General features: G+C 33.2%; 2 protein-coding genes across 2 annotated transcripts; one reads left to right on the forward strand and one right to left on the reverse strand.

Moving 5' to 3' along the window:
* The first annotated feature begins 2,045 nt into the window (after nucleotides 1–2,045).
* On the forward strand, nucleotides 2,046–3,045 carry LOC119600424. The gene has a single exon (XM_037950633.1). It carries the CDS (start codon nucleotides 2,161–2,163, stop codon nucleotides 2,947–2,949), a length of 789 nt encoding a protein of 262 aa, XP_037806561.1. The 5' UTR covers nucleotides 2,046–2,160; the 3' UTR covers nucleotides 2,950–3,045.
* A 2,684-nt stretch (nucleotides 3,046–5,729) lies between these two features.
* Nucleotides 5,730–16,137, reverse strand: LOC119600421 (muscle M-line assembly protein unc-89). Its single transcript, XM_037950629.1, has 3 exons — nucleotides 15,675–16,137; nucleotides 8,399–10,594; nucleotides 5,730–8,215 (listed from the first exon to the last, which is right to left on the reverse strand). The coding sequence occupies exons 1-3, from the start codon at nucleotides 15,748–15,750 to the stop codon at nucleotides 6,141–6,143; spliced, it is 4,347 nt and encodes a 1,448-aa protein (XP_037806557.1). The 5' UTR covers nucleotides 15,751–16,137; the 3' UTR covers nucleotides 5,730–6,140.
* Between the last annotated feature and the right edge of the window lie 7,576 nt (nucleotides 16,138–23,713).

Here is a 23,713-nt window from a genome sequence, read left to right on the forward strand (position 1 = left end):
AATCTTTTGAAATGTTTCTATCAAAAAAAGAGAAATTTTGTGGAAATTTTTCTATAAAAGAGAAACGTTTTATAAAAAAAATAAATTTTGTAAAATTTTCTATAAAAAGAAATAAAATTATTAAAAATCTCATATAAAAGAAAATATGTTAAAATTTTCTATAAAAGAGAAAATTTAAAAAATGTTTTTTCTATAAAAAGAGAATATTTGTTTGAAAATTTTCTATAAAAAAAAGATAAATTTTTGTAAAATTTTTTTATATAAAGAGAAAAATTTTATATAAAAAAGAGATTTTTTTTTAAATATTTTATAAAAGAAAAATCTTTTGAAGTTTTTCTATAAAAAGGAGAATTTTTGTAAAATTTTCTATAAGAAAGAAATCTTTTGTAAAAACTTTTATAAAAAGGAGAATTTTTAAAATATTTTCTATAAAAGAGAAGAATTTTCTAGAATTTTGTTTAAAAAAAAAAAATTTTATTAAAATTTCTATAAAAAAGGGAAATTTTTCTATAAAAAGATAAATTTTGTAAAATTTTCTATAAAAAGGATAAATTTTGAAATATATTTCTATAAAAGGGACAAATTTTCTAGAAAATTTTTTAAAAAAGAGAAATTTTGTTAAAATTTCCATAAAAAAGGGAAATTTTTCTATAAAAAAAGAATGAAATTTTCTATAAAAAAAGAGTGAAATTTTCTACAAAGAAGAGTGAAATTTTCTATAAAAAGGATAAATTTTGAAATATTTTCTATAAAAGAAACCAATTTTCGATAAAAATTTCCTAAAAAAGAGAAATGTAACATTTTCTATAAAAAAGAGAAATTTTGTAAAATTTTATATAAAAGAGAAAAAATTTGAAATATTTTCTATAAAAGAGACAAATTTTCGAGAAAAATTTTCTAAAAAAGAGAAGTTTTGTAAAATTTTCTATATAAAAAAGAGAAATTTTTTAACATTTTCTCTAAAAAAAAGTTTTTTTTGAAAATTTTCTATAAAAAAGATAATTTTTGTGAAACTTTTCTTTAAAAAATATAAATTCTCTATGAAAGAATGAAGAGTTTTTTTTATAAAAAAAGAGAAATTTTGTAAAATTTTCTTTAAAAAAGAGAATTTTGTAAAATTTTCTATAAAAAAGAGAAATTTTGTAAAATTTTCTTTAAAAAAGAGAAATCTTTTGAAACGTTTCTGTAATAAAAAGAGAAATTTTTCTATAAAAGAGAAAAGTTTTATAAAAAAAATAAATTTTGTAAAATTTTCTATAGAAAGAAATAAAATTATTAAAAATCTCATATAAAAGAAAATGTATGTTAAAATTTTTTTTAAAAGAGAATATTTATAAAATTTGTCTATAAAAGAGAAAATTTATAAAATTTTTCTATAAAAGAGAAAATTTCTTGAAAATTTTCTTTAAAAGAAAAAAAAAAATGTCGAAAAGTCTCTATAAAAGGAACATTTTTCTAAAGTATTCTTTAAAAGAAGAAATTTAAACAAAAATCTTGAAAAAGATAAATATTAAAAAAAAATTTTAAATATAAAATTATAATTAATCTAGTCTAGAGTAGGGTGTATTAAATTCGTTTTATATAATTTCTATTAAATTTATTTTATTTTAACAGTTCTAACGTACAGAGTTATAAATTCTCAATATCAATGTGTGAATAAATATAAAAACAAATTCATTGTTAATTGTCTTTTCGCTAACCGTGTTGATATTCTTTTTATCTCGTCAGATTTTGTTCAGAAGTTGACACTATCGTAAATATGCTAGACTGCGACAAATTTTGCAAAATTAAATCTCACAATCCAAGATAAACTGATCTGTTGATGAATCATATTCAAATAAAATATTTGAAATAAACACTCGTAAATAATGTTATTTACAATCGCGTAACTCGAGTAATTTTAGGATTTAAAGTAAAATATTTTGCAAATAAAAAGACAAAACAGATTCTTGAAGGTTATAGTAGAGGGGAAAGGTACAATAAATTATGATAAATAACAGTTCTGCATTTAATTGATAACTAGATAATAAATCTACTTTTTTTAGATAAGATCTTGCAAAAACTATATAAAACTGTAGAAATCTTGAAGAAGTATAAACATTCTTTATAACGAAATTAAAACGAACGATTTGAACTCACTTAAGTTACGGAGTCAGCATAATGAAATTCATCACTATTTTGGGATTGATAGGCATTTGTGCCTTGGGCGGTAGTATGGCCATGGTGCCTCCACATAATGGAGCTGTTGTTGTACCCACACCACCACCACTTCCGACTTTGGCTCAGGATTTAGATGAAATTGCGCGCATGATACCTTTGGTGCCCATAAGACGTTTGGCTACTCGCTATCTTCTCAATGATGAACAATTCCAGGCTTTTGTACGCATTATCAACTCTAATGATGCCTTCATTACACAAATGCGTTTCCGTGCCCAACCTGAGGTAATGCGTTTTATCACCTGGGTGCGTAATCAAATTATGTTGTCTGGAGGTGAGATACAATTGGAAGAATCCGAAGAATTTTTAAGCATCATCAATCGCACTCCCTTCTGGTCTAATACCGTGTTCGGTTGGCAAGGATTTGTTAATGAATTCCTTCTTTACTACCCCGAGGATATGATTCGTACTCATGTTCAAATGAAGGTGGCTCAAAATGGCATACTCGCTCAGTTTGTCCAACGTTTGAAGAGCTTGAAATCTGTTTATGATCGTGTTACTGCCTTGCCGGAAGCTCAACGTGTTATTGCTGCTCTGCAGGCTAATGGCATTGATACCACTGCCTTGGATACTTTTATTCGTAATCAATTTGGTTGGCAACATCCTCCAACTGTTGCTCCTCCCAGTACCACAGCTGCTCCAGTAGCTAGTAGTTCATCAACATCAGCTGTTGAAGTGTCATCGACTACTGTCGTGCCATCCGTAACCTCGGAAGCTATTCCAGTAGCTTAAGTTGTGAATGGAATGTGTTTTAAAAATTTATTGATGTAATTGTCAATGTGAAAAAAACACTTTATTTAAAAATATAATTGAAAATTTTGAATTGAATTTCTTAGTTTTTTTTTTTAAATATTAAGGGGAAACAAATACGAATCTATATCTATCTATATATATAAAAATGAATGTGTGTTTGTTTGTATGTTTGAACGTTATAGACTACAAAACTGCTGAACCGATTTTCTTGAAATTTTCACAGCGTATTCCCGTATGTCTGGAATAGGTAATAGGCTATTTTTTATTTTGAAATTTCAAGTGGGCGAGTGGTGCCACGCCCATATTAGAAAATATTAAATCCGTATATTTGAGATAATATAACAGTTAGAGTCCTCAAATTTTGTCGGAGCCACCTTAGTGTCAATATGATTATTTAGGACAAAAAGTAGGCGGACTAGCATTAGGGGGCGTGGCACCTCCCATATAAATAAAAAACAAAAATTCGTTTATCTTAGAAACAATTACAGTTAGAATCTTAAAATTTTGCACAAATAACTTTAACATCCATGTTAACATTTTGGGAAATAAATTGGCGGACTACCCATGAGGGGAGCGGCAACTCCCATATTAATTAAATGCAAAAATTCGTTTATCTGGGAAACTAATGGAACTAAATTCTTCAACTTTTGCACTAAGAACTTAAATATTCGTCTGAACATTTTGGATGAAAAAGATCGGACTTCCATCTGGGGGGGCGGCTTGGAGCCCCCATATGAATTAAATAGAAAAATTCTTATATCTGAGAAACTATTAGAGCTAGAATCTTCAAATTTTACTTGAAGAACTTTGACATTCATCTGAACAATTAGAGTATAACGGGCGGACTTTCAATGGGGGACTTGGTAGCTCCCATATTAATTAAATACAACATTTCGTTTATCTGGGAAACTAATAGAACTAGATTCTTCAAATTTTGCACAAATTACTTTAATATTCATCTAAACATTTTGGAGAAAAAAGGGCGGACTTTTATCTTGGGGGCTTGAAACACCCACATTAATTTAATAGAAAAATTCTTATATCTGAGAAACTATTAGATGTAGAATCTTTAAATATTACACGAAGTACTTTGACATTAATGTGAACATTTAGGGAATAATTGGCGGACTTTAAATAGGGGACTTGACACTTCCCATATTAATTAAATACAAAAATTAATTTATCTGGGAAACTAATAGAACTAGATTCTTCAAATTTTGCATAAATTACTTTAATATTCAACTGAACATTTTGGGGGAAAACGACCGGACTTTCATATGGGGGGCTTGGAGCCCCCATATGAATTAAATAGAAAAATTCTTATATCTGAGAAACTATTAGAGCTAGAATCTTCAAATTTTACTTGAAGAACTTTGACATTCATCTGAACAATTAGAGTATAACGGGCGGACTTTCAATGGCGGACTTGGTACCTCCCATATTAATTAAATACAAAATTTCGTTTATCTGGGAAACTAATAGAACTAGATTCTTTAAATTTTGCACAAATTACTTTAATATTCATCTAAACATTTTGGAAAAAAGGGCGGGCTTTTATCTTGGGGGCTTGAAACACCCACATGAATTTAATAGAAAAATTCTTATATCTGAGAAACTATTAGATGTAGAATCTTTAAATATTACATGAAGTACTTTGACATTAATGTGAACATTTAGGGAATAATTGGCGGACTTTAAATAGGGGACTTGGCACTTCCCATATTAATTAAATACAAAAATTCATTTATCTGGGAAACTAATAGAACTATATTGTTCAAATTTTGCATAAATTACTTTAATATTTAACTGAACATTTTGGGGGAAAACGACCGGACTTTCATAGAGGGGGCGTGGACCTCCCATATGAATTAATTAGAAAAAATCGTATATCTTAGAAACTATTAGAGCTAGAATGTTCAAATTTTACTTAAAAAACTTTGACATTCATCTGAACAATTAGAGTATAACGGGCGGACTTTCAATGGGGAACTTGACAACTCCCATATGACTTAAATATAAAATTTCGTTTATCTGGGAAACTAATAGAACTAGATTCTTCAAATTTTGCAGAAATTACTTCAATAATTATCTGAATATTTTGGAGGAAAAAGATCGGACTTTCATCTGGGGAGCTTGAAGCCCCCACATGAATGAAATAGAATAATTGTATATCTGGAAACTACTAGAGCTAGAATCTTAAAATTTTACATAAAAAACTCTGACATTCATGTGAACATATAGAGAATAACGGGCGAGCTTTCAATTGGGGGCTTGGCACTACATAAATGAATTAAATACAAAATTTCGTATATCTTGGAAACTATTATATTATTCAAATTTTTCATAGATAGATAGAAATTGGCGAACTTTCAGTAATTTGCTTGGCATCTCTAATATGTAATATATTGTAAATCTAGAGAACTATTGCAGTTAGAATCTTCAAAATCGTTAAGTGGGTTTTTTATTTATACTGCTTTTAGGGTAGCAAAGCACACTGGGTAAAGCTAGTATTCTATATAAATGAAAATAAATCGAATATTTGTACAAAAGGAGAGAAAAATTCTTCACTTTTTATAAAATTTCGAAATATATTTTGAAAATTTTCTAAAAAACAAGACGAAGAACATTTTGATGAAATTCTACTTGATTAGAAGAGAAGATATCGAAAGTTTTCTATAAAATAAGATATTTGGGACATTTTTTTTTGTATTAAATACTAACTTTTAAAACTTGTTTAAAAAAAGAAAACTTCTTTAAAATTTTGTAAATTAATATGTATTTATTTTAAAAAATATTACGTTTAAACGTATACGACATGATTTTTAATTTTACTTTTTAAATAGTATAAGGATCATAATCATAAAATATAAATTAAGTACTGGAGAAGACTTTTCTATCTTCCGATTTCCAAAGACATGCACAAACAAATACTTATAGAACTAGGTAAGAACAACTGAAATAAAGGTCAGGGAAATACAATTATTATCGTATATCAATATCAATTTTTAACTGAACAATATATAATTTTAAATTAAAACCCAATAATTTTAAAAACATCAGCATTAAAAATAAACTTAAACTTAAATTGAAAATGTTTTGTATTCAAAGGAATTTAACCTTTAAACGTATTTTATTTATGTACGAAGTATAAAAAGTACGTTTACGAACAACTATTGTTTTTTACGTTTCATCCAACTGGGTATACAACTGTCGATAGCTTCTCCCAACTGGCGATAAATCATTAGAGCCAATATGGGCAATACAAGGCGTGCATCTTTGAAGAGATACACATAACAGGCCACAACGAAAAGCACCATATCGGTTGAGTAGGATATGGCAGAGCGTACTTTTTCATGGGCTTCTTCATCAGAGATGGGGCTGGGACTGCGGGACTCTACTAATTCCTGAGATGAGGGCACTAAGGCGGTTTCTACATTAGCTAAAGAGTTGTTATTGCTTTGCTGTAAATGTTTTCTTCCCAGGGGCCCAGGAGACTTGGATTCTAGGTTACGACGTGTGCGAGAAAGAGCTCTAGGCATTGGAGTTTCAGGCGCAGAACCTATACTTGAGGGTGGTCGACTTAGGGAAGTGTCTCGGGAGCGCGTACTTGAGGGAACTCTTCTCTTAATGATACGTTTAACTTTGACTAAACGTGGACGTCCTCGGGAATCGGGTCTTTCTTCCACCGTCTCACTTAACACTGTAGTGGTAGTGATGATCTCATCTTCTGCATAGCTTGTTGTTGGTTCATCTAGCTGTAAAGGTTGTTCTATAGCTGTAGCTTCCATTTTAGCATCATTGGCTGCTGTAAAATTGTGCTGTTGCTGTGGTTCTGTTTTTATGGGTGTTTCAGGTTCCTGTTCTTCCGATTCGGATTCTTTGCTAGGTTTCTGTACTTTAACCGCTAAATCACTTGCTGTTTCTCTTACATGCATAAGTTGTCCTCTTTCGGATATCGAAAGTCTGGGTTTATTACTCATGGGCGGTATTAGACCCATATCGGGACTATGTGAGCGTCTAGAAGCTACATTATCACCATTTTCATCCTCCTCATCATTGCCAACTTTAGCTGTTATTTTCTTGAGTTCTTCTTGATCCATATAAATGGGTGTGTGATATTTACGTGTTGTGCTAACTTGTTGCACCAATTCACTATAGTGATCCACTGCAGCATGAGCTTCTTCCATCATCAAACGTTCGGCCTCTTTGCGCTTTCTTTCCTCCTCTTCCTCTTTAGCTTTGCGCTTGGCCAAAGCCTCTGCCGCCAGTAGAGCAGCATTGGATTTTTCTTGTGGATTCGATATTAGTTCATTTTCTTCGGTATTCTTTTCGGTGGTGGAACGTTTATCCCGTTTAAAGAATGACTTAATACCTTTAGCTATATCCAGTTTTTCACTAAGGGGATTATTATCCTGCTTAATAGCTGGACTATTTCCATTGCTGCTGTCAGTTTGCAAAACATTTTCCTTAGAGGGTCTTTTGAGTATTGGCTTGGGCACAAAGTCCGGACTTGGCAAAGGTACTGGTCGTGTTAGCACCAATGCTGCTTCATCTGGGGTGGGAGCACGATAGGGAGTGAACACCCCAGCGGACATGTTGCGTGGATGATAGGTTTCCAATTCGCGCGGACTTGGTGAACGTGTTCTGGCCATTAATTCCATTTTGAACTTTTCAATCGAATCATTGTCCGAGGAAGCAGTACTTTCTGTATAGTCGGAACCCAATTCAAAACTCTCCTCTCTATAGGGTGCACTTTTGGTGTGGAAATCATCGCTAAAATCTTCACTCTCCTGACTCTCTTGGCGTTTGCGTGACAGCATAGGAGCAGTACGAGACAGAGGTTTTAGCCCCGCTATATTCTCTTTGGAACTCCATTTGTGTATGGTCTTTAAGTCTTGAGCTATATCGGCTGATTGTCTTCTTAATTCACTGCGTCTTTCAAAGGACAAACGTTCCGCCTCGGTCATAGAACCCAAACGTTTACGTATTGGCGCTACATTACTAGGTGTAGCTATTTTATCTTGTGATATTTTCAATTTGCGAGCTTTTTCTGCTTCCTCCAATTCTACGGCTTCATAAAAGCGAGCCATGGCTCTTTCATACAGTAGTTCCGTTGAGCTAACGGAGCGTCTCATAGGGAAGGTATGCAGGGTGGAGTATTCCAATAAAGCTAAATCAGGAGCCGAAATGGAGATAGGGGGAGGTTGTATGGCATCCTCTAGATCCAATTCGAAGGAATCTTGCTCTGAAACAAAAAGTTTAGAATTGAAAAGAATTTAGTGGGTTTTTGTAAAGGAGAGCAATCGCTACTCTCCCAACAAAGGGATTTTCTGAAAGGGTAGTAATGAGTTTAAAGTGTGTGAGGACTGTTAAACTAAAATTTCCCAAGGGTATAGCGTGAAAGCTTTCGATTTTGATTGGAACTTACTGTCTTTATCCTTAACTTTGCTATTCTTGTCGAATACCACCAGCATGAATTCGTTGCTGGTGTGAACATCATCATGTCTGTCGGTATGGGACATTTTATTTGCTGAATTCTTCGATGCCATCATTGGGGAACTTAAAGGTGAAGCTGCTGAAGGCAGTGGTGATTCTGGTGTCAGAGGATTAGTGGTATTTGGCGGTGCACTAATTTCAATGGTAGGAGTGCTGTTATGTCTACCATTACCATTAGCGGTAAGATTATTATTACCATTGTGATTTTTATTCGTTTCCACCGCCATGCCCAAAGAACTGGTCGCTATGGCCACCGTTAGGGCGGGTACATTACGTGCTGGACTTAGAGCATGATTCGAAAAGCGTCTGACTTGTTGGTTAACGCCCAATTCCACTGGTTCGGTACTGCGCTGCAAGGCCGCTGTGCCTCGTATTGCCTCGGGTGTAGAGGGCAAAGAGTTCTTACGCTGCTGCTGGGGTTCTTCAAATTCTGAACTCAGACTACGTTTACGTGGGCTCATAAAATCAAAAATGGTGGAATTCTCGCCTACAGGTGGTGTTGCTTGCTTAAGAGGTGAGGGCGATGGTGACTTATCTTTCGTCTTTAAAATGCTTTGCATTAATGGGGATTTCTTGGCTGATTCTGCATTGGGAGAGCGTTGAGGAGATTTCCTTTCAGGCTCCGGCGCCTTATTGACATGTACTTTCAGTTTATTGGGACTGCCTGTCGGTTTGTCTTCCCTATTATAAGGTGAAGGACTTTTACGCACATCCAATTTCAGCATTGCGTCGGGAGTACCATAGGACATTTCCTGCAGTAAATCTTCCGTATCCAATACCTGGGGTCGTATTTTACGCTCCATTTTTGGTGAGAATTTAAGCAAAGTTTCAGTAGCTGCATCCGCCATAGCTCTGGGCGGGGACAATGTCTTTCTACGTGGTGGTACTGGCTTGTTTTTCTCTTCGTCTATTTGGTTTTCTGACTTAGGTTTGGTTATACCTCTTTTAGGATCGGGTATAAAGAGAACATCCGATTCCTCACTGGGTTCACTTACACCGTAAGGATTTTCAGCCTTGACGCGAAATTTATACTCAGAACCTTCTATAAGATCATGCAATGTAGTGCTGAGAGAACGTGTTGTAGCGGCCTTGAGCCAAACATTCCAGCCGATGCGAAAATATTCCACTATATAGTTTCCGATCTTACAACCGCCATCATCTATGGGAGCAGTCCAAGACAGGGTGGCCGATTTGCCAAAAGACATATTAAGTCTCACCTTGCCGGGAGGATTTGGGCGTGCTGTTACTGTAACCAGAAATGAGGTGATATCTTCGCCCAATTTATTGGTCGCCTTAATGCTATACTCTCCTCTATCATCTCTTTGAACATTATCAATTTTCAACATTGAATTCTTCTCAGAATTGATAATTTCAAAACGTCCACTGTTTTGAATGGCTTCGCCCTCATGTAGCCAGGTTACCTGAGGTGGTGGTTGGCCGGCTAAGCCCACCTTAAGGCGTAAAGCTTCCTCGGCTTCTACTATAAGACCATCTTCATAGGTCCGCGGTAGCCTAATCTTGGGTGGTGCCTGTACAAACAGCCTGGACTTGGTTACCACATGACCGGCTCGATTTGTCGCCGTGCACTTGATTTCGCCCTCATCGGTCAAAGCCACCTGATGTATAATCAAGACACTAACGTCGGTATCGTTTACAATTTTCGTTCGTCTACTACTGAATATTTCGTAGCCATCCTTGAACCAATTAATTTCGGGCGGTGGTTGACCCATGAATTTCACCCGAAACTCTATGCGTTCATCTTCGACGGCATGTAAATCTTGTAGTTCGTCTAAAAAGCGTGGTACACTTATGGCGTTGCGTTGTAGCGTGACCGTGAGTATATCGGACAATTCACTCGGTTCCGAACGACCCACAATATTTTCAGCAAAAACACGGAATTGATAACGCCAACCGGGCTCTAAACCGCTTATCGAGACATCACAACGCGTTACGGGTATTGGTGTGGCTTTCACCCAATGCGGTGAACCCATGCGTCGATGTTCGACCACATAGCCGGTGATGGGAGAACCTCCATCAAGTCTTGGACGTTCCCATCGTAGGTTAACGACATCCGGTTGCAGATCGGAAAGTGGAATTAATAGTGGACGTCCGGGTGGCGATGGACGTTCTGTAAAGTGTTGGTTAAATGGAAATTAGTAAATAGAGATTTTGTGCTCCTGTTCGTTTATGAATTACTGTGAAATTTTGAGTGTGAAAATTTTACGAAACTGGAACTGAAATAGAACTGAGCTAAAACTGAACTAGAACTGAACTAGAACTGAACTAGAACTGAACTAGAACTGAACTAGAACTGAACTAGAACTGAACTAGAACTGAACTAGAACTGAACTAGAACTGAACTAGAACTGAACTAGAACTGAACTAGAACTGAACTAGAACTGAACTAGAACTGAACTAGAACTGAACTAGAACTGAACTAGAACTGAACTAGAACTGAACTAGAACTGAACTAGAACTGAACTAGAACTGAAATAGAATTGAACTAGAACTGAACTAGAACTGAACTAGAACTGAACTAGAACTGAACTAGAACTGAACTAGAACTGAACTAGAACTGAACTGAACTAGAACTGAACTAGAACTGAACTAGAACTGAACTAGAACTGAACTAGAACTGAACTAGAACTGAACTAGAACTGAACTAGAACTGAACTAGAACTGAACTAGAACTGAACTAGAACTGAACTAGAACTGAACTAGAACTGAACTAGAACTGAACTAGAACTGAACTAGAACTGAACTGGAACTGAACTAGAACTGAACTAGAACTGAACTAGAACTGAACTAGAACTGAACTAGAACTGAATTAGAACTGAACTAGAACTGAACTAGAACTGAACTAGAACTGAACTAGAACTGAACTAGAACTGAAATAGAACTGAACTAGAACTGAAATAGAACTGAACTAGAACTGAACTAGAATTGAACTAGAACTGAACTAGAACTGAACTAGAACTGAACTTGAACTGAACTTGAACTGAACTTGAACTGAACTAAAACTGAACTAGAACTGAACTAGAACTGAACTAGAACTGAACTAGAACTGAACTAGAACTGAACTAGAACTAAACTAGAACTGAACTAGAACTGAACTAGAACTGAACTAGAACTAAACTAGAACTGAACTAGAACTGAATTAGAACTGAACTAGAACTGAACTAGAACTGAACTAGAACTGAACTAGAACTGAACTAGAAACTGAACTAGAACTGAACTAGAACTGAACTAGAACTGAACTAGAACTGAACTAGAACTGAACTAGAACTGAACTAGAACTGAACTAGAAACTGAACTAGAACTGAACTAGAACTGAACTAGAACTGAAACTAGAACTGAACTAGAACTGAACTAGAACTGAACTAGAACTGAACTAGAACTGAACTAGAACTGAACTAGAACTGAACTAGAACTGAACTAGAACTGGAACTAGAACTGAACTAGAACTGAACTGGAACTGAACTAGAACTGAACTAGAACTGAACTAGAACTGAACTAGAACTGAACTAGAACTGAACTAGAACTGAACTAGAACTGAACTAGAACTGAACTAGAACTGAACTAGAACTGAACTAGAACTGAACTAGAACTGAAACTAGAACTGAACTAGAACTGAACTAGAACTGAACTAGAACTGAACTAGAACTGAACGAGAACTGAACTAGAACTGAACTAGAACTGAACTAGAACTGAACTAGAACTGAACTAGAACTGAACTAGAACTGAACTAGAACTGAACTAGAACTGAACTAGAACTGAACTAGAACTGAACTAGAACTGAACTAGAACTGAACTAGAACTGAACTAGAACTGAACTAGAACTGACTAGAACTGACTAGAACTGAACTAGAACTGAACTAGAACTGAACTAGAACTGAACTAGAACTGAACTAGAACTGAACTAGAACTGAACTAGAACTGAACTAGAACTGAACTAGAACTGAACTAGAACTGAACTAGAACTGAACTAGAACTGAACTAGAACTGAACTAGAACTGAACTAGAACTGACTAGAACTGAACTAGAACTGAACTAGAACTGAACTAGAACTGAACTAGAACTGAACTAGAACTGAACTAGAACTGAACTAGAACTGAACTAGAACTGAACTAGAACTGAACTAGAACTGAACTAGAACTGAACTAGAACTGAACTAGAACTGAACTAGAACTGAACTAGAACTGAACTAGAACTGAACTAGAACTGACTAGAACTGAACTAGAACTGAACTAGAACTGAACTAGAACTGAACTAGAACTGAACTGAACTAGAACTGAACTAGAACTGAACTAGAACTGAACTAGAACTGAACTAGAACTGAACTAGAACTGAACTAGAACTGAACTAGAACTGAACTAGAACTGAACTAGAACTGAACTAGAACTGAACTAGAACTGAACTAGAACTGAACTAGAACTGAACTAGAACTGAACTAGAACTGAACTAACTGAACTAGAACTGAACTAGAACTGAACTAGAACTGAACTAGAACTGAACTAGAACTGAACTAGAACTGAACTAGAACTGAACTAGAACTGAACTAGAACTGAACTAGAACTGAACTAGAACTGAACTAGAAACTGAACTAGAACTGACTAGACTGAACTAGAACTGAACTAGAACTGAACTAGAACTGAACTAGAACTGAACTAGAACTGAACTAGAACTGAACTAGAACTGAACTAGAACTGAACTAGAACTGAACTAGAACTGAACTAGAACTGAACTAGAACTGAACTAGAACTGAACTAGAACTGAACTAGAACTGAACTAGAACTGAACTAGAACTGAACTAGAACTGAACTAGAACTGAACTAGAATGAACTAGACTGAATGAACTAGAACTGAACTAACTGAACTGAACTAGAACTGAACTAGAACTGAACTAGAACTGAACTAGAACTGAACTAGAACTGACTAGAACTGAACTCTAGAACTTGAACTAGAACTGAACTAGAACTGAACTAGAACTGAACTAGAACTGAACTAGAACTGAACTAGAACTGAACTAGAACTGAACTAGAACTGAACTAGAACTGAACTAGAACTGAACTAGAACTGGAACTAGAACTGAAACTAGAACTTGAAACTAGAACTGAACTAGAAACTGAACTAACATGAAAACTGAACTAGAAATGAACTAGAACTGAACAAGAACGAACTAGAACTGAACTAGACTGAACTAGAACTGAACTAGAACAGGAACTAGAACTGAACTAGAACATGAACTAGAACTGAACTAGAACTGAACTAGAACTGAACTAGAACTGAACTAGAACTGAACTAGAACTGAACTAGACTGACTAGAACTGAACTAGAACTGAACTAGAACTGAACTAGAACTGAACTAGAACTGAACTAGAACTGAACTAGAACTGAACTAGAACTGAACTAGAACTGAACTAGAACTGAACTAGAACTGAACTAGAACTGAACTAGAACTGAACTAGAACTGAACTAGAACTGAACTAGAACTGAACTAGAACTGAACTAGAACTGAACTAGAACTGAACTAGAACTGAACTAGAACTGAACTAGAACTGGACTAGAACTGAACTAGAATTGAACTAGAACTGAACTAGAAGAACTGAACTAGAACTGAACTAGAACTGAACTAGAACTGAACTAGAACTGAACTAGAACTGAACTAGAACTGAACTAGAACTGAACTAGAACTGAACTAGAACTGAACTAGAACTGAACTAGAACTGAACTAGAACTGAACTAGAACTGAACTAGAACTGAACTAGAACTGAACTAGAACTGAACAGAACAGAACTAGAACTGAACTAGAACTGAACTAGAACTGAACTAGAACTGAACTAGAACTGAACTAGAACTGAACTAGAACTGAACTAGAACTAGAACTGAACTAGAACTGAACTAGAACTGAACTAGAACTGAACTAGAACTGAACTAGAACTGAACTAGAACTGAACTAGAACTGAACTAGAACTGAACTAGAACTGAACTAGAACTGAACTAGAACTGAACTAGAACTGAACTAGAACTGAACTAGAACTGAACTAGAACTGAACTAGAACTGAACTAGAACTGAACTAGAACTGAACTAGAACTGAACGAGAACAGAACTAGAACAGAACTAGAACTGAACTAGAACTGAACTAGAACTGAACTAGAACTGAACTAGAACTGAACTAGAACTGAACTAGAACTGAACTAGAACTGAACGAAACTGAACTAGAACTGAACTAGAACTGAACTAGAACTGAACTAGAACTGAACTAGAACTGAACTAGAACTGAACTAGAACTGAACTAGAACTGAACTAGAACTGAACTGAAATAGAAATGAATGTAGACGGACTGTATTTTTAACTATAAAATGTTTATTTATTATTACAAACATTTGATTAAGTTTATTTGAAATTGAAACAAGTAAAAGTAAATATTTTAGTATAATTTAAAATTTTCAAAAATTTTTAGTGTTGTGAGAAATTATGTTCGAATATTTCAAAATTTAAAAATTGTTTAGTTCATAATGAATCATCCTTAGAAAAACATTAACTTTAAACCAAATACATATTTTTCAATATTTATTAAGTACTAAGTGACAATAAGCAAAGACAATCGTAAACAAATGCAATTTTTTTTGGCAGATGATATTAGAAAATCAAAATAAAAACAAATTAAGAAAAATCGGACAATTGCGAAAAGATTTCAAAACTAAGCAAAGTTCTCAGTTGAGAAAATATTTCTTTGCTCTTTTAAGGAAAAATTTAAAGAGTTTAGATCAAACACTTTTTACTCTTTTAGCATTTCCTTGTTTTTTCAAAATTTCTTTTTATTTTTTAGCTGTCAAATGAAAATGTTCAACAAAAACAAGAAAAAATTATACATAAATACGTCCGACATATTTTGTACAAATAAATTTTTATTCGAAACGTATACACACACCAAATTGTACAAAAAATTAAATTTAAATAAAAAAAAAAAATAAAAAAATAAAACGCAAAGTCAACCACTTGAGTATGAAAATGTGTCTAAAAATAACCACAATTCTAGCGCTCCCACTAACATTTTTAGCTTTTTATATCGAATATATTAAAATGAATGAAATTTTCTTTAAATTTTTTTTCACACATAAATTGCGGAATAATTTCACAGTAAATTCTTGTAACGAAACGGATTAAAATAAAATTGTATTTGATTTCCCATTTTTTTTTTCACCTGCTGATTTCCAATGGACATTTTTCTTAGGTCGGCCACTTTGATTGTGTTGTAATTTTCCCTGTTGATTGCCCATAAAAAATTCTATATATTCACTTAATTTTTTTCAAATTTTTAAATTTTATATATATAAAAGAAATTTAATTTTAACTTATTTTATTTATAAATGGAAATGCACTTTTATTTTTTTTTCAAACTTTTCTTAGAACTTCGTAAAGGGTTCCTGGCCAGAACCCCTCATTTTTGTTACACAAATTTTTTTTCTTCTAAGATTTTTAGTAAAATTCCACTTTGAATTTATTATTTTTTCTTTTTTTTTTTTAGAAATATATTTGAATTTTTTTTTACGGCCACAGCGTTAAATAATCCCGTACAGCAAACACCAAGCAACGCAACACACTTTTCAAAATAATTTAAAATCTTTTCGATTTCTCCTTCATCTCTCGAGTCGAGACTGTCTGGGCAGTTTTTCTTTAGTGATGCGAGAGTTAGAAAAGAAAATTGCATGAAAAAAAGAGAAAATTCTAATGTTTTGGACCGAGAGTAAGACATAAAATTGAGCACATTTACGAAAATCATAAAATAGATCGTGAAAATTGAATAGATGAATAAAAATGCGTTCAAAACATACGGAAAAGTATTTGAAATTTGCTCGTTCGTTTTCTTTTTTATTTTTCGAAAAGATTAATGAGGTATATACAAATATATATTTGGGGAAGGATTGCCTAGGAAAGTATGTGGTTATGTATTTAGTTTGAGAGTTTTTTGAGCATATTTTCAAAATTGTAATGAACTGTTGATTGAAGAATTTGATTTATTCTTAGTTAATGAAATGAAGTGATTTCGTCATTTGATCAGGTACTGAGGTTGTTTAGTTCTACAGTCCTATATATAGTCTGGACAGTAGACTGACTTTAGTCTATACTGTAGACTGACTATAGACAAACTATAGTCTGGACTATAGACGGATTCTATTGTGGAGTATAGACTGACAATAGCGTGGACTATAGACTGACTATAGTATCGACTATAGACTGACAATAGCCTGGAATATAGACTGACTACTTTGCAGAGTATAGACTAACATTATTATGGACTAAAGACTGACTACAGTCTGGACTATAGTCTGGACTATAGACTGACCATAGTCTGGACTATAGAATGACTATACACTGACTATAGTCTGAAGTATAGACTGACTATAGTCTGTACTATAGACGGAATACATTCTGGAGTATAGACTGACAATAGCATGGACTATAGACTGTCTATAGTCTCGATTATAGACTGCCAATAGCCTGTAATATAGACTGACTTCTTTCTGGACTGTAGACTAACATTATTCTGGACTCTAGACTGACTATAGTCTGGACTATAAACTGACTAAAGTCTGGACTATAGATTGACTACAGTCTGGACTATAGACTGACTATAGTCTGGACTATAGTATGGACTAAGGTCTGGACTATAGACTGACTATAGACTGACTATAGTCTGTACTATGGACTGACTATAGTCTGGACTATAGACTGACTATAGTCTGGACTATAGACTGACTATAGTCTGGACTATAGACTGACTATAGTCTGGACTATAGACTGACTATAGTCTGGACTATAGACTGACTATAGTCTGGACTATAGACTGACTATAGTCTGGACTATAGACTGACTATAGTCTGGACTATAGACTGACTACAGTCTGAACTATAGACTGACTATAGTTTGGACTATAGACTGACTATAGTCTGGACTATAGACTGACTACAGTCTGAACTATAGACTGACTATAGTTTGGACTATAGACTGACTATAGCCTGGACTATAGACGGATTACATTCTGGAGTATAGACTGATAATAGCTTGGAATATAGACTGACTACTTTCTGGACTATATACTAAAATTTTTCTGGACTAAAGACCGACTATAGTCTGGACTATAGACTAACATTATTCTGGACAAAAGACTGACTATAGTCTGGACTATAGAATGACTATACACTGACTATAGTCTGGACTATACACTGACTATAGTCTGGACTATACACTGACTATAGACTAACTATAGTCTGGACTATACACTGACTATAGACTAACTATAGTCTGGACTATAGACTGACTATAGTCTGGACTATAGACTGACTACTTTCTGGATCTAGACCTAGTCTGGACTATAGACTGACTATAGTCTGGACTATAGACTGACTACTTTCTGGATCTAGACCTAGTCTGGACTATTGAGTGACTACAGTCTGGACCGTAGACTGACTATAGTCTGGAGTATAGACTGACTATAGACTGACTAACATTATTCTGGACTAATGACTGACAATAGTCTGGACTATAGACTAACATTATTCTGGACTAAAGACTTACTATAGTCTGGACTATATACTGCCTATAGTCTGGTCTATAGACTGATTATAGTCTGGCTTATAGACTGACGATAGTCTGGACTATTGACTAACTATAGTATAGACTATTGACTAACTATAGTATAGACTATAGACGGCCTATAGTCTAGACTATAAGCTGAATATAGTTTAGACCATAGAAAGACAATATTTTCTGCTATAGACAGATTATAGTCTTGTTTGCAGTCTGACTAAAATATCGATTAAGAACTGACCATAGTCGGTTGTAAAATATGATATATATTCACGAATATTCCTTGTCTTAAAACTATAGTCTGTTTATTTATAAGAATATAGCAATTCCATATGACTATATACGATTATCTATGACTATTACTATAGTTTCGATCTCATTCACTTGTAAATTTCACTATAATTATAGAAAGTGGGTATAAATTCTAATTTTTCTTAAATTGTTTTAGTTAAATACATAAAATTGTTTAAAAAAAAGGTGTAACCAACACTTAATTTAAACACCTTATGCTCCCACTCAAACTATTAAATTTACACAATACACGATATCTATTCATATATTGAGGAAAAAAGGAATTAATTGATCAATTTATTAAAGACTAGATGGACCACCCAGTATTAATCAAATTATAAAATACACTCTCATTTGAAGATCAGTTACTATCAATATCAATCTTATTTTGTTGGAGCCTTTTTCAAATTACTAATATTACAAAATATTTAAATTTTAAAATTAGTTTAAAGAATTTCTTATAAGCCCTTCCTAATACTACAAAACTTTGTCACTTTTGTAATAATGTAACTCAACTTGTTTTGTTACAAACGAAAAAACTCAAACTACTTAATACCCTCAACCTACGAAAAGAATCAAAATTCTTCAAAATAAAGCGGTTCTTTAAAGTATTTGTTGTGTTTGTTTAATAAAAATTAATTCTTAAATTAGAAACTACGCCTAAAGGCCTTTCCAAGTGTGCTGTAGTAAGAGCCGGGGAGGAGTGTTAAAAGAGGTAAATCAAAGAAACTTTAATTAATTTACATATAAATTTACTAGAAACTAAATTAATGTGATAAAGTAAAGAAACTTGATTTTATTGTGTTTTGAACTGATCGTAGTAGTGGCTCTTGTTGTTTGTTTGCTGCTGCTTCTGTTGCCGCTTGTTAACTGGTTGAATGGTTGGCTGGGTGTTTGCAGTCAAATGACTGGTTGTTTGGTTTATTTGACTGTTGGTTACTTTTGTGTTTGACTTACTTGCGTGTCTTGTAAAATCTTGTAAAAAAAAATTTCTACGCAAACAAAACATTTTCTTTCTTGTTTTAAGTATTTTTGCTTTTGTTTGTTTTTTGGGTCAACACTGCAACCAACCAGCTCCAAATATGAATGAAAGATGAGATTTTAGTTTTCTTTTTTCTTTTTTGGGTTTGGAAGTTATTAGTAGCAGAAGAGGAAGAAGAACAAGTGTTTTTTGTGTATGTTTTCCCTGACTTATTTTTCATTTAATCATAGAAGGGAATTTCTTGTTTTTCACTCTATTAATATTAAGTGTGATATGAAACTTTTTTTTTAAATTCCCATCAAAATTATGTAGATTTAATTTTTTGAATTTATATTGAATAATTAAAAGCACAATGTTGAAATAATTTAAAAATTTTTTTGGGCTGGGCTGGAGATTTGGATTTATGCACCCCGTTTACACTAGAGTTTAAGGGTCTTATTCATAAACTTTTATCAAAGGTTTATAGCATAAATTTTGTATGAAAATTTTATTTATAAATCTTTGATAAAAGTTTATGAATAAGACCCTAAAGCTATAAATGTAGTTTTATATTAGACACTTTACAATCGAGTCTATAGCCTATCAATAGTCGGGCCAATAGCCAACTTATAGTCGTGATTAGGTCAAGTCTATAGTCCTTCTTTAGTCGAGTCGAATACAGATTCGAAACTACAGTCAGTCTTTTGTCAATGCTGACTGTAGTCTGGACAATAGATAATACATATTCGGTATTCTATTCAGTCTATAGTCAATACAATATACATAGTTAGTAATTTGTCGAGGCTACAATCATTCTTTATTCGAGCTTTTGTGCAGTTTATAGTCAGCATATTGTCCATGCTACAGTCAGTCTGTAATCGATATTTGTCATTTTATAGTCAAGACTTTTGTCATTCTATAGTCAAGAATATAGTCAAGATTTTTGTCATTCTATAGTCAAGACTATTGTCATTCTATAATCAAGTCCAGAGTAAGTCTTAATCTATCTATAATCAAGTTTATATCCAGTTTATAGTCAAGACGATTGTCATTTTATAGCCAAGACTAAAGTCAAGACTTTTATCATTCTATAGTCAAGAATATAGTCAAGATTTTTGTCATTCTATAGTCAAGACTATTGTCATCTTATAGTCAAGTCTAGAGTCAATCTATATTCGAAACTAAAGTCAGCCCGTAATCTATAGTCCATCAAGACTATTGTCAAGACTTTAGACAAGACTTTATTCGAGATTATTGTCATTATATAGTCAAGACTATTGTCATTCTATTGTCAAGTCTAGAGTCAATCTGTAATCAAGACTATAGTCAGTCAATAGTTTAAGTCCATCAAGACTATTGTCATTCAATCGTTAAGATTATAGTCAAGACTACATCCAATTGGTAATCAAAACTATAGTCATAAACTTGATTTATAGTTCCTATATAATCGTGATCATAGAGCGTCTATAGTCAGAACTATAGTTAATGTATAGTAGAGACTATAGTCAGTCTATAGACAAGACAATAGTCGGCCTAAAGACAAGACTATAGTCAGTCTATAGTCGAGTATTTATTAAATTTATAATCTAGTCTAAATAGTCTGTCTATATTCGAGACTAGAGAGTGTTTATAATAGGGGCTATAGTAATGGCAAAAGTCAGTATATATATGTATTTGAGACTATAGTTAGTATATAGTCGAGTCTGAAGTCAGGATATAGTCCAGATTATATTTAGCAGAGACTATAGTTTAGTCTTTAGTCGAGACTAAAATTCTGGATGTAGTGCTGTTTTAACATACATATCCTATATTCAATAGTCCAGGTTATATATAGTCAGTCTATAGTTGATTTTGTATTCGGTATATGGTCGATATTATATACTATAGTCAGTCGAGATTAAAGTATATAATCAGTTTATATTTGGGAGTTAGTCAAATAAGTCTATAGTCGATATTACAGTCAGAATATGGTGGAAGCTATAGTCACTTTTTTGTCTAGATTTTAGTTCAGATATGGTCCAAACTATAGTGAAGCTATAGACGACATTATCGAGAATATATACAGTCTTAAGTTGAGACAATATTTAGTCTTTAGATAAAACTATTGAGATGCTAGTGTCAAGACAAATGTAATTCTATATATATGATTATATTCAGTCCCTAGACAAGACTAAAGTCAACACTATAACCAGTCTATACTTCAGACTGTAATAAATCTAGAGACTATATAAAGGAGACTGATGAAATTTTATTTTTGACTTACCCACGATACTCTCTCCTAGGAAAAATGTTAAAAAATCTGAAAAAAATAAAAAAACACATAAATGAATTAGTTATAAATAACATACATTTATTTTTTGTTTAATTAAAAATAGTTCTATAAATAAAGTTATTAAAATTTACATCAACTACTTACTTGACATCCTATTACATGACATTTTACTATAAAGAACAATGCAACAAAACAAAACTTTTACTTCTTTATGTTACATTCTTACACTCTATGTAGTATTGTTGTCAAACAATAACAACAATAAACAATGTTGAACGAAAAAGGGTACATCAACAACAACAAACAAGTCAGTGAAATGTAACAATGTTGCACATGCGCTAACTAACGATTACATTCATTCCATCATGTACTTTTCAAAATACTTCTTTTTTGTAACATTTTAATGCATTTCCTACACAAAATAATAAACTGGTCTTGTGATTTTTCTTTGGCATAAAACTGAACTGATTTTTTATTTATAACTGGAGAAGAAAAATATTTATTTATTTTTCAATCTATAAAAGGACTCAAAACGTAAGCATGTAAGAAACGTAAGCTCACAGTTGATAATGACTTTTTTTTGTAAAGAAATTGTGCAACAGGATTGGAAAGTTGTGTTTATGAAAATGTACTTTATTGTTAAAGTAATGGTTATAATTAGAGTGAATTCAAAAGAAAGTTAAAGCTTAAATTTCCATCTCTGATATTTTGTTTAAAAAACATTAACCCTGGTACTAAGACAACTTGATAACGTTATTTAAGTTATGCTGTTTTCCTTATTTTCATTTAAGTAATATTTGTTTTTGCCACTTGTTGAGGATAAATTGTTTTTGAAACAATGTTACACGGAGGATTTTGACTTCCGAGAGAGATAGTTATAGTCCAGCCTATTGTTTAGTCTACAGACTAGACTATAGTCTAGTCTATAGTTCAGACAATATCCTATTCTATAGTCCAGATAATAGTCTATTCTATAGTCCAGACTAAAATCTATTCTATAGTCCAGACTATAGTATATTCTATAGACCTGACTATAGCATATTCTATAGTCCAGACAATAGAATATTCTATAGTGCAGACTATAGTATATTCTATAGTCCAGACTATAGTCTGTTCTATAGTCCAGACTATAGTCTGTTCTATAGTCCAGACTATAGTCTGTTCTATAGTCTGTTCTATAGTCCAGACTATAGTCTGTTCTATAGTCCAGACTATAGTCTGTTCTATAGTCCAGACTATAGTCTGTTCTATAGTCCAGACTATAGTCTATACTGTAGTGTATTCTAGTGTCCAGACTATAGTCTGTTCAATAGTCAAGACTATAGTATATTCTATAGTCCAGACTGCAGTATATTCTATAGTTCAGACTATAGAATAGACTATAGTACACACTATAGTCTATTCTATAGTCCAGACTATAGCCTATTCTATATTCCAGACTATAGCCTATTTTATAGTCCAGACTATAGCCTCTTACATAGTCTAAACTCTAGACTATAGCCTATAGACTATTCTATACTCCAGACTATAGTCTATTCTATAGTCCAGACTATTGTCTATTGCTTAATCCAGACTATAGTCTATTCTATAGTCCAGACTATAGTCTATTCTATAGTCCAGACTATAGTCTATTCTATAGTCTAGACTGTAGTGTATTCTATAGTCTAGACTGTAGTGTATTCTAGTGTCCAGACTACAGTCTGTTCAATAGTCTAGGCTGTAGTATATTCTATAGTCCAGACTGTAGTACATTCTATAGTCCAGACTGTAGTCTATTCTATAGTCCAGACTATTGTATATTCTATTGTCTATAGTCTATTCTATTGTCCAGTCTATAGTCTATTATATAGTCCAGACTAGATTCTATTCTATAGTCCAGACTATAGCATATTCTATAAACCAGACTATAGCGTCTTAGATAGTCTAGACTCTAGCCTATAGACTATTATATAGTCCACACTATAGTCCATTCTATAGTCCAGACTATAGTCTATTCTATAGTCCAGACTATAGTCTATTATATAGTCTATTCTATTGTCCAGACTATAGTCTATTCTATAGTCTATTCTATTGTCCAGACTATAGTCTATTCTATAGTCTATTCTATTGTCCAGACTATATTCTATTC

This window comes from Lucilia sericata, unplaced genomic scaffold (assembly GCF_015586225.1).
Source record: "Lucilia sericata isolate MDLA Ls3-8-SP2 unplaced genomic scaffold, ASM1558622v1 Contig000113F_arrow, whole genome shotgun sequence".
NCBI lineage: Eukaryota > Metazoa > Arthropoda > Insecta > Diptera > Calliphoridae > Lucilia > Lucilia sericata.